We start from the raw sequence: 12,021 nt of genomic DNA, 5'->3' as shown, positions 1-12,021 counted from the left end.
ACCGGTAAGTATTTTATTCTGATATGAGCAAATAAAGAACAGACAGCTATTTTATACAATGGGAATTGTTGAAAAATAATTCTATAGAATATGAATGGCAGAAGAATAGGATGTTCATATTTATCTCAGGGAGAGAAAGCATTGAGATGGCATAATCATATGGCAAACCATGACCTCTTGTTTGTTACTAGTCCATGCCAGGTATGGGATGCTGGAAGTGGAATCCCACTAACTGTTGACCATGTCTTTTTTAAATTTATCGTCCATTCCCACTAGAAGATATTATAGTTTTAAAATAATTCTTCGTATGAACATCGAACACAACTTACACCTAAATGATGTTAGAACTGGTATATTATTATGTACCGGTAACTGATAATTGTAATATTGAAAGATCTTACCAGGACTGCAAAATTTAGAAAGTAAACAGTCCAATCAAAAAAATTCCAGAAATCTTGGAAATATGATGGTAACATATCATCAAGTGTATCAATCTCTCTTTCAAGATAATTCCTTTCCTGAAAAATGAATATTGCATCATGAAAATATTTTGCCGCTTGCCTTTACACTTGGATATGCATAAAACTTGTCAAATAATGTTAAGAATAACGCTTTATTGTGTTAAATATATGAATGATTCAAAGGTGAAAAGAAGAGTCATAAATATGTTCCATCCGATTCTGAGCCATACAGGAACCAGACAGAACAAAATTTTGACTCTAGTCCGCCATTCGACTTTGGGCAATTAAAATGGATATTTCAAGTTAATCTTGGCTCTAACTCCAACTTTTTGAATTAGAAAATTTTTCACTCCAAAATTTCAAGTTACGAGCAGCAGTTACGTGAGTCACCCAGCAGATGGTATAAAGTCCAGCAATCCTTCTGACATAATTATACCCACAGGATTCAAATGTATCGATCGTTTAGCTTTTCAGAAGATTTGAATTGAATTAGCATTCATCCTGCTATGTAAATAACATTGCGCCACCTGACAACCAGTGCATTTTGCATAAAAAAAAACATACCTCTGGCCACTTTGGATGTGTATATCTCATATCTTTATTAATATGATTAACTCTCCATTCTTTCCATTTATGGAACCGTCGTCTTGATGTTATTATTTCATTAATTTCAATTCCAATATAATACAATGTCATTCCAAAAGCTAATATCCAGATAACAATTCTCCAAACATCCTGTAAATAATCAAGAATAAATTTAAATTAAAAAAAATTATATTCAACATTGAGAGTGTTGCACACTACTGATATCTCATTTCTTTTGAATATAAGGAGGCATATGAATTGTAGCTTAGTTTATTTTGAATAATTGCTTAATAAGTTAGAAGTTGATGCTAAAGGGAACAATTCTATCTGGTCTTGATTAAAATTTACTAAACTTCAAATACGATAATTTACCAATCCAGGAAGAATATATAAATATCTTGTTTGCCATGGAACACCAACAGCGAGAGCTGTCCATAATGATATGTAGAGTAAATTAAGACAAGTCAATTTGATTGCGCCCATCCTGAAAAAATACATAATTAAGATGATTTTTTTGAATGTTAAATCCAAACTATGCTGACATAGAAAATCGTAAGAAAAGCCAAAATGAACTTATTTCTATTTTATGCATAATAGTCCCCTGCTATATTTCGACGTTAGCTTATAGCCTTAAAAAGCCTCCAAAGAAATGTATATTCATATTAACAGTATTTAGGGGGTGAAAACGGGTCTTGCATTTCTGAATCAATAAAAAGTAATATAAAAGTCATGAAGGTGATTGGAAGCCAAAAAATGCTCAGAAGAACTGGCCTAATGTATTCAATTTCTTTCTTCAGGTGAGCCAGTACTTTTTAAAGCTATTTCTTAAAGTTTAATGACATCTGGCATGCGAATACAAATACCTAAATGTGAAATTTCATTTTTTTATCTTCAATTTTAAAAGTACATCTCAAGGTTTTAAAAAATGAAAATGTTGGAAACAACTTATAGAATCTTGTATATTCAAAATCAGAATGTGGAGTCAGAGTCTAGGTTTGGCAAGTCTCATTCAAGACAGATTTGTATTTTCAAACTTCCCATGGTCGGCCCCATTTCCCAGAGTTGTAATTTCAGACTTTTCATGGCAATAAAATCAAAGTCAAAATTATCTACAGAAACTCAGGAAAATTAAGTTGACAAAGCATTCCTAACCGTCAATTAAACGAAGCGAAGCTCGCATAATGATCCCCGATTCCGCAGCTCTGTTTTAAAGTTTATTTTATGCATACATGTAACGTATTAAATAAATTCCATAGCCTACCTTCCAAACTTGTTCCATTTCAATTCAAGCATTTTCAAAATGACCGGATGCATAATAATATCTAGTTGTTTGTAACTGACTATAACTTGCAGCTGAAACAAATTAAATATTATAATTACCATATTCAATCTCTTGCTTAAGATTCAAAAATCAGAAATTAAATACTTTTGTTGTTTTGTATATTCCCTATGTCTAAACCAGGGTAGTCCAAACCCTGTGAACGCCTTTTCATTATCTGTGGCCCGCGTCACATTCGGAGTATAACCAATAAATCGCATTTCGTGTTTCGTAATCAAATTGATCAGAAAAATCTTTTGACATATTGTTGCATCACTAACGTCACTGAATTAACTAGTGCTATGGCTAGCTGAGGCAAACAGCAGAGTTAAATGATGTGCTTGGCAGTCTAAATTATTATCTGGCTTTCTATCTTTTTGGTCGGAATATATGCTAACAATATAGGCATCATAGAAAACTAAAAATCGAATGCGAATTCTATTATCCTGTGATGGCTATGTCTGATAACTATGTGTTTGCACAATAAAAGTGTTTGTTTTGTATTGCACTGTTTAACTATTCCTAGCACTATTGTGGCCCGCGAACAATGAAAAAATAAATTTGCGGCCCGCGGAGCCGACAACCTTGGACCACCCCAGTCTAAACTATGAAAATACTAGAACCGTGATACCAAAAGCAAACAGTTGGAAATGAATTTCGTGTTGAGATTATCAATAGCATGTGTTTCAGACACCATATGACTGTGTAGAAATCTTTCAATTTCAAGATCCATTCCAGAAATACCGTATCTCTAAAGTTATTCTGATATTCCATTGATAAGGAAGTTATAGAGAATTGATGTACAAATATTATCAAGCAAAAGTCCGATATTAAATACAAATACAAAATGAAGATTTTCAGGTAAACCAAGTGTGGGTCGCGACCCACACGTTAGAAGACACTATTCTAGATTGGTAAATAGACCATGAACATAATTCATAGTTAAAACCATCTATATTCCCCAGGTCAAATATTAAAAACTTTATCCAACATCATATCATATCTTGACAGCATAAATATACAAATAAAATTCTTACCGGGGTTTTAGCAAGGCTCCCGTGAATACCTAAAAAGAAGTCATTATAATATTATATTCAATAAATTTAGCGCAATATTTAATTGATGTAATTGATAGAAAAGGGGTAACATAAAAAATTAGCAACCAAATGCAACATGAAAAATTAACTTAATCTAAAGAAATAAAATAACCATAATCATCAATTGAAAATTAATTTTATTGCAGGTTAGAATCTTGTGTCAAGTGATCGTACTAGAGATCCTTTCCAAAACCTTTGGAAATTACCATTTGATTATTGACCTATCATAAAAATAAACATCAATGACTAAATAAAAAAGTGAATATGCAGATGCAAATAAAAATGCTGAATTAAACCAAACTAGGGATTATAAATTATATTCATGCAACAAACTGTAAAACTATAATATACTGAATTAGGCTCATAGCAAAATAATGCTATTTTGAGTGTTGGCTCATAGGATTGACTACAATTGAGATACAAAATAAACATACAAATTCACCAACTTAAAGGCACAGATAAGTGATAGTAGTCTCTCGTATCTTCAACTGACAGGTGAAATTACCAATACCATTTTAAAAGTGTATACTAGGAATCAGTTTTGCATAAAGTTCTCATTACAACCCCAGATCCAACGATATTTTTTCAAATGGTTTTAAACCCAAGTTGAATTACCAGTGGAATTATTTAACGTACTAAGAAAATATTAATATACTTATTCATGGTAGATAGATTAAAAAATTATTTGGAGATATTGAAATTTGAGACACTTTAGAGAAAAGGGGTAATAAACAATACCAACATAGAAGTTAGCATAAATGAAATTATGATTATACAGCAATCAAGCACAGAAAATTTTGTTTCGTTGAAGCTAATGTTAAATTTATCGAAAATATACAATTTTCAATTATTGCCATATGAAGCTACAAACTACAATATAGAATTTATTTCATGATTGGCCTTCTGCTATGTTCTATCAGTAATTCTTTTGGTTGTGATGCATCTTATCAGAAACTTCCTCCACAACCAAGACAATGCATCTCTAGGCTATGTAGCCAAGATCATATTCTCAACTCCTCAGAGTCGTGAGTTCAATTCAAACTTCAAATTTTTACTCAGCCAAAATATGTATATACCGAGATAACTTCATGACAAAGATATCCAAATATATAATGTCCAATTCTGTAGTAATAAACTAGAACATGCTTGAATAATATGAGCCTGATGCAAGCATTATCAGAGCATCTTGCATGGTTACCATATAGGTAGTATTGGTTAGTCATATATAATTTCTATAGAAGCAATGTTGATTGTTAATTATTTCATTTTAGACAATACTATGTTAGTCTAGAACTACTTTAGTATAAAAGCAGTAATGGTTACATATATTGTCATTCGTTTGCAGCATACCTTGTTCTTTGGATCTTGTATTGCGCTTATCGTCTTACAAAATATAACAAAAACTAAATAAGGTATAATATATTGACTGAAAGACAAAATTCAATAAAGGTATGAAACAAGAAATGATATTGGTGGTACACGTTTTAATTTCTTCAAATACTTGGTTAACTGTTACTTACTTTTGTCAGAGATTATATATGATGAGGTAACAAAAAAGTCAAAGTAAATAATGGATCTTAGAGTAGTCAGATCACCAAAGATATGCTGAAATACTAACAACAATGGTAATTTAGTTATTCGTACTATTTTTTGGAGCATTTCCAAATGTTTTGTTTGCTTCTGCTGCATTTCAAAAAGAAATTAATATTTTTGCCTGGGCATGGTTCGAATTTATTAAACTTTGATTAAAATTGTACTAATACATTATAAATTGAATTTAATTAATAATGGCTCAAAAGTATCATGTATAACTAAGTTTATTACATGTATGATAATAACATGGTATAGTTAATTGCAACTGTGAAGGACAACATCTATCACACACGGTGTGACTCTACAAATTGCAAAATTTAATGACATTGCGTGTGAGATGAACGATGATAATCTAGAATTTTACCTGTTATATCATGCTCCAGCAAATTCAGATGAAAATATTGTCTTCTATTTGTTCTATCCATTTTATGAAATGTGTCCAATGCATCTCTTGCCTGTCAAATAAATGAAGAACAAGAGTATGAGATTTGACAAAACTGAATTTTTACTTTGCTGAGACGTACATTATAAAAATTCTAATCATGACAAAGATATTAAACTAAAGTTTCGAACTATCGGGGGTTGGAACCGAAAGTATAGAATTCTTTAGAGTTGGGAGTCAATATTTCAAACTCCTAATTGTCAAACCTCTAGAATAAAAACTAGAACCACCCTGCAAGGAGGGGGGAGTCCCGCAACGCTCTCGCACGTAATTATTCTCACAGGATTCGAACCTGTGAATGCACGCAGGGTAATCAAAAATGCAGTACCAAGCGTATTTCTAACGCTCAGCATGATGCACCATATTGCCGAGTGAGTATAATCAAGGATGTATCAATATAACCAATATAATCAAGTGGTGATTGCTCTGACACTTATCGAGCAAACCATTAAATTAACTCTATGATGGCTAGGAGTCCAGAAGTTTCAAAATCAATGCAATACCCTAATATAAACTTCTGATATTTAAAACATTCACAGCAACTCACCACTGGCCCCATCTTTGTTATCATGTGCGTCATGCAAGACAAACCAGAATCATCGGTAACTCCAACATTTGCTCCATTTTCCACCAACCATCTAGCTGTCTCACTGCGATCTAACAAAAAATAAATTGAAAAATCGGATTTTATAAAACTATCTTGAGAAAGACTGATTCATACATGGATTCTGATATATCGTAAACCAGCGGTTCCCAACCTTGCGAAGAACTGCACACAGAAATTGCTTCAAATGAGGAGGATATGAGAATTTATCTGCCAGAAATTTATCTTTGTATCGATAAGATTGGAAAAAACACGGAAACATTGGAAAATATGCTATTGAACTTGAATAAATGATAACATTAATTTTCCTTTGAAGAAAACAAACATTTTGGCTCAGCAGTGTGGCACATCGTGCTGAGCGTTAGGAGGGAATACACTCGCTACCGCACATCTGATTACCCTGGGTGGGTTTACAGGTTCGAATCCTGTGGGAGATAATCATGTGCGAGAGGATTGCATAAATTACGTAAAATTCCTCCACTATCAAGTTCATGCATTCCAAACAAATACCTTTCTAACTAATCCTATACCCGACATGGATTGGTAACTGTATGAGGCCGTGGTTCACTATATGACTCAGCCCTCTTATCGACTCTTCTCTCGTGAAATAAATATGTAAATCCTATCCTATATTCTTATGCATTAAATTGTGTCACTCTGTATTTTAGTGCAGCGTTTCCCAAACTTTTTTTGGTCACGGAACACTTACGCTTTTTATCTCGCCTCGGGGAACACCAAAAAACGAAAGGGTAAAGTTGATAAAGAAAAGTGTTATGCAGCGGTTCCCAAGGGGCGCGGTCCCTGTGCGCCGTGGTGAGTTGCCAAATGCGTCGCAAAAACACAACACTGAATGGTCGCCCGTCGGGCGACAACTCCTAAATCCCGACATGGCCATGGCAAATTTAGTAGGAATTTTGATCCCTTTTCCACGGAACACACGGAAGATGCTCACAGTTTGGGACACAGTTTGGGAAACGCTGTTCTAGTGTATAGGATTGCCATTAATTAGCTAAATTTTGCAAACCAGAGCATCAAAGGTATACATTTTCGAATTTGTTTACAACTCATAATTGCAAAATTTAAAATAAAAAGTCTTCCTCTCCCTAAATATTTTCGTTGTGGGGGTACGAACCACCGATGAGAACCACTGTCATAGATAATAAATTAATTAGGTAAGTATTGTTTCTAGAAGTCAAGTTAGATGACTGAAAAAAACCATCAGATAAATTTCTACCAATTTCTATTTGGAATTTCAATAGAAAACAGATAAAAAAACACAGTTCATCACTGTTATATTGATTTATTTAAATGCAATTTGACAATTTTTGAAAGTATATTATTTCGGATTCATATTGCACACAATACAGAAAAGTATAGTGTTGTTAATTTGAAAATTGGTCTCCCAAAATGTTATACAACCTACAAACCTAGTTCTGCAGCTGTATGAAGTGGTGTCCTTCGTCGATAGTCATAAGTTTCAACTTTTGCTCCAAGTTTAACAAGGATTTTACAAGCATCGACGGCGTCATTCCGAGCAGCAAAATGTAGCGGAGTTTGCAATTCTTCTGCTGTTCTTGCCTCAATATTAGCTGATAAATATATGAAACTTCATTTTAACATGGAAAATATGGGCCATGTTCACAACACGACAGAAGTACTCCTAGTTGGCGTAAAAAAACAATCCATTGGTCCCCTTTATGTCCAATCATGATAACATAAAATATATTTGTATAAAGAAATCTTAAGCTAAACTGCACCGTTCCACACACGGATATCTCATTATAAATTGTTGCAACAAACAATATGCACTGAAATGTCCCCCGAACTATCGTAATTAATATTATGATGGTTGGCTAACGTCACCGAGCATACTAATGGCGCCAAGCATAAGTAACATATTTTCTATAATAAGTCCGATTCGTTGCATGAAGATTACAAATCTAGATATTGTCAGAAGGGTGATATTTCTTGGTAATATACAAAGTACAATCCACATTAATCTTGTTTACATCTTTAGTTTATAATAACTGACCTCCACTTTTTTCGAAAAATTCTATCATTTCTGGGTAATCTGTAGCCGCAGCAACATGAATTGGTGTCCTACCGTATCTATAAATAAGAGGAGCTACATAAGTAAAAATTGAGAAAAAAGTAAAATTTAATATGAAAATAATTCTGTTTCTTCTAAAAATAGTATCTTACTAAAGTAAAAGTTGCCTAGTTGAAAGTTGGGGTAAAGAGAATGTTATAAAAAATTGTCTTGAATTAAATTTGATTCTCATAACTCATTTTAAAACACACAATTAAAGATATTTGTATTGTGTCTGACAAAAAGGGGCAGAATATCCAAATATCAACTCTCAACACTTTTGTTTTCGAATTTCAAGGATTCGATGTTAAAGATTCTCGGATAAATAAATGGAATAGGGTTTTTATATTAATCTTGGGGAAGAGGGAAAGCCAATAACATGGCTTAATCATACATGGAATTATGTTGTCCGGAGAGTAATCACTTTAATTCTAATGTAATTATAGGTCATATGCATTTTCTCTGGATGGTACAGATAAATATATTCTCGATCACAACTCGCATAACTTAAAATGATACAAACCGATCAGAACGATTGATATCAGCTCCTTTAGCAATGAGAAACTCTGCAACATCAACATGCCAAAGTCTTGCTACCTGGATATCATACAATAGAGAATGCATAAAAGTTAACAGAACTTCCTTTAGAAAAAGGAAAATAGGAGGTTGCCACTTGCTTAACGTGATCTCAATCTCATAACAAGTGGAGCCACTTTCGTATGCGTTTAATCTCATAAAGACTCATGGAATTCAGTTCCTATCCCCAACTAAAATCACTGAGATCACAGAACCGCTGAGATTGCATACCAAAGAGGCACCAAAACATGAGTAGAGATAGGTTCATGAGCTAATATGAATGTTCACACAAGGAATGTCACAAACAACAGATGAATTTGTTAAATCTGCATCAGCAAACCTAAATTTGATCAAGCATATTTGATCCCTTGCACTCAATCAGTATGAAAACCGCCAGTGTCTTACCGAGGGTGTCATCAATTGGGTGTGCAATACCAAACTATATTACAGTAATTTCAAAAAATATAGTATGTTCTTACCCAGCAAAGGCAGTTTGCCTTGTTTATCGCATAAAAAATTGCATTTACCGTAACTATTTTTATGATGTTTATACACGATATACAGGGTGTCTCAAAAGTAAGTATAGACTTTTAATTTTGATTTGCTTTTCAGATACTTATTAGAGGGCTTTTATTTCTTCAGCAAACATAGTATGGATAAGTAGTAAAATTTTAGTATTGTTTGCATTTTTCATCAACCCACAGAAGGACAAGGAGATTAAACCAAGAAATGTGGTGCCAGTGAGGTAAACTCAGCGCCTCTTTAACAGAGAATTTGGAATTGATTTGGCTCCTACCCGACAACTCAGCGCCTCTTTAACAGAGAATTTGGAATTGATTTGGCTCCTACCCGAACAATTTATGCAATTCATCGTAAATTTATGAAAACTGGATCTGTAGTTGACGCACATAGATCAGGAAGACCAAGGAGAGCCCGCTCTGAGGAAAACATTCAGAGCCAAATAATTCCAAATTCTGTGTTAAAGAGGAGCGAATTTGCCCTACTGATTCATAAGCTTCCTGCCAAACAGCAATTTTGCACCTCATTTTTGGTTTATTCTCCTTGTCATTCTGTGGTTGATAAAAAAAATGCAAAAAATACCTAAATTTTACTACTTATCCATACTATGTTTTCTGAAGAAATGAACGCTCTATGATAAGTACCTGAGAAGCAATTCAAAATTAAAAAGGTATACTTACGTTTGAGACACCCTGTATATACTAATTCAGCGAGAGTGGTATTACTTTTTCGCTTCATCCCAAAATAATGTAAAAATGGAAATTTCAGAATGATTTTATCACTTTTTTGACAACCGTTACTATGAAATATTAATGATTATTTATAAATTAATAATTTAAACTTTGATAAAAATACGTTAGTTCAGAATAATTTTATCAAGTAGACAGTTGAAACTAAAAAACGGATAAAAAATGCAGATAAAATTATATACAAAATATGAAATCTTACCTCGTGTAATAACGTTTGTCCATATCTATCACAGCAATTAGCCTCAGCTCCTTGTGCAAATAATGATGATAAAAGCTCCAGATTTACCTGAAAAGATTTCATAAACATGGAATCTACATAATGTAAATCATAATTTGTGTGTGGTTTAAATATTGTAAGTTTATTGATTTATTGTGTCAAACAAAATTCTAGTTTTCTAAATATCATGGTTTGGAATATGTGTTAGCTTAAATTGCAAAATTTGGTTCAAATGTCATGTGAACAAATAATTATTCTGAGTGATTCAAGAGTCTTGCTGCACAATTAACACAAACATATTTCTATAACGTTTCGTCTGACCGAAGTCAGACTTTCTCAGATATAGTTCATTCTGAAGAATTCTGACATTGGTCAGGCAAAGAAGTTAGAGAAATATATTTGTAAAAATGTACAGCAAGGCTCTTGAATCACATAAAATAGTTATCTTCACAGCAGCTACAGCATTCTTTCATTATATACATACAGATACACAAGCATAGAAAAAGGAGTTAGTCCTTCAGAAAAGGAATAGATAGCAAATAAATGTAGCTCTTTGTATTCCAGGTACCACTAACAGTTCCGCTTCTGGATTGAATATATGTGAAGATGACACACCTACCTCTGCACTTTCATGTGGAAGTTGATTGAGTGATACAAAATGACCGATCACCTTCTTATTCAATGACCTTATTTTGCTTCTGTCAACTGAAAAGTAGAAAGAAAGAAAAAAGATTTATTAAAGTTGGATGAAAAATTTAATTTTGAAATTGGTTGCAATTCCATGTTTTTTCAGATTTTATATCTTACTTCCAATCAGTAATAACATAAGTCTGATAGAAAATAGAAAAAAAAAAGATGGCCTGCAATACCCTTTAATAAAAATATAATTAAGTAATGGTTTAGAGTGTTTAAGATAATAGTCTAGAACAAAATAAATGACAGATAAGGAATTTAACAGTCAAAACACAATATAGATGCTTATACCTAATTCGGAAAAGTTAAAAAGTTTACAGAAATTTCATTTCTGCCAATTTTGGTTTTTTATCCTGATGAATATAAAAGGCGACTGACTATAATGGTACCTGAATACCGTTATTACTGTTATAATTATATATATTTCAGCTATGAGGCAGCAGTATTTGTATTGTATGAAGCTTTACAGTAACAAAGATTAATCCGTATGAATAAATATAACAATAGAAATCTCAAGCAAAAACTTTTCTTTCAGAACCATATGAGGAGAGTATTCCAATAAATAAAGGACATTGAATTACAAAATTGAAAGCGCTTTAGTTTGGTCGTTCACATGGCAAAAACGCTTGAGAGTTTCTATGTTAGTTTAACATTGAACAAAGTTTAACAGTGTTGAAACTTTGTAAACATCTTATCCAAACATTCTATCACAACATCAATGAATCGCTATGTTTGCTTTGGAACGCATTCTGAAGATTATGAATACCCTATGTCGTTCTATTTATTATTGGAAGTGTTTACAGAGCCTACATGTAGATATCACACAAGGTAAAGAATACTAAAAGAAGTAACCAAAACAAGTATTTTGCACCAGACAAATATTAAGAAAATGTTTTTCAAGAATAATTATCTTATAATCATTAAAATTACCATATTTATACAATAAACTTTTCAAAATTTGGTAATATTCATTAAAGTGAATTGGAAATAGGAACTAAAATTATATTCTAATTTCTTGATACATGATATTAAAGTATTTGAATATGGGAACATACAGAACTTGAATGAACGTTATGAT

General features: G+C 32.6%; 1 protein-coding gene across 4 annotated transcripts in view; it reads right to left on the bottom strand.

The window, feature by feature from the left end:
* LOC120347128 (uncharacterized) overlaps window positions 1-12,021 on the bottom strand; it is a 28,510-nt gene that overhangs the window by 11,273 nt on the left and 5,216 nt on the right. For 3 of the 4 annotated variants that reach the window (XM_039416983.2, XM_039416986.2, XM_039416984.2), the window contains exons 5-17: window positions 10,870-10,955; window positions 10,233-10,319; window positions 8,713-8,786; window positions 8,133-8,209; window positions 7,528-7,689; window positions 6,044-6,153; window positions 5,419-5,509; window positions 4,812-4,844; window positions 3,402-3,430; window positions 2,308-2,399; window positions 1,419-1,530; window positions 1,026-1,196; window positions 402-518 (exon numbers count right to left, since the gene is read on the bottom strand). In XM_039416983.2, coding sequence (XP_039272917.2) covers window positions 402-518; window positions 1,026-1,196; window positions 1,419-1,530; window positions 2,308-2,399; window positions 3,402-3,430; window positions 4,812-4,844; window positions 5,419-5,509; window positions 6,044-6,153; window positions 7,528-7,689; window positions 8,133-8,209; window positions 8,713-8,786; window positions 10,233-10,319; window positions 10,870-10,955 — 1,241 coding nt within the window. The remainder of the gene's footprint in view (window positions 1-401; window positions 519-1,025; window positions 1,197-1,418; window positions 1,531-2,307; window positions 2,400-3,401; window positions 3,431-4,811; window positions 4,845-5,418; window positions 5,510-6,043; window positions 6,154-7,527; window positions 7,690-8,132; window positions 8,210-8,712; window positions 8,787-10,232; window positions 10,320-10,869; window positions 10,956-12,021) is intronic. The other variant, XM_039416985.2, reaches the window with a different exon arrangement.

Source organism: Styela clava, chromosome 11 (genome assembly GCF_964204865.1).
Source record: "Styela clava chromosome 11, kaStyClav1.hap1.2, whole genome shotgun sequence".
Lineage (NCBI taxonomy): Eukaryota > Metazoa > Chordata > Ascidiacea > Stolidobranchia > Styelidae > Styela > Styela clava.
The sequence above is the reverse complement of the archived record's forward strand: the minus strand, read 5'-3'. Positions and strand labels throughout refer to the sequence as shown.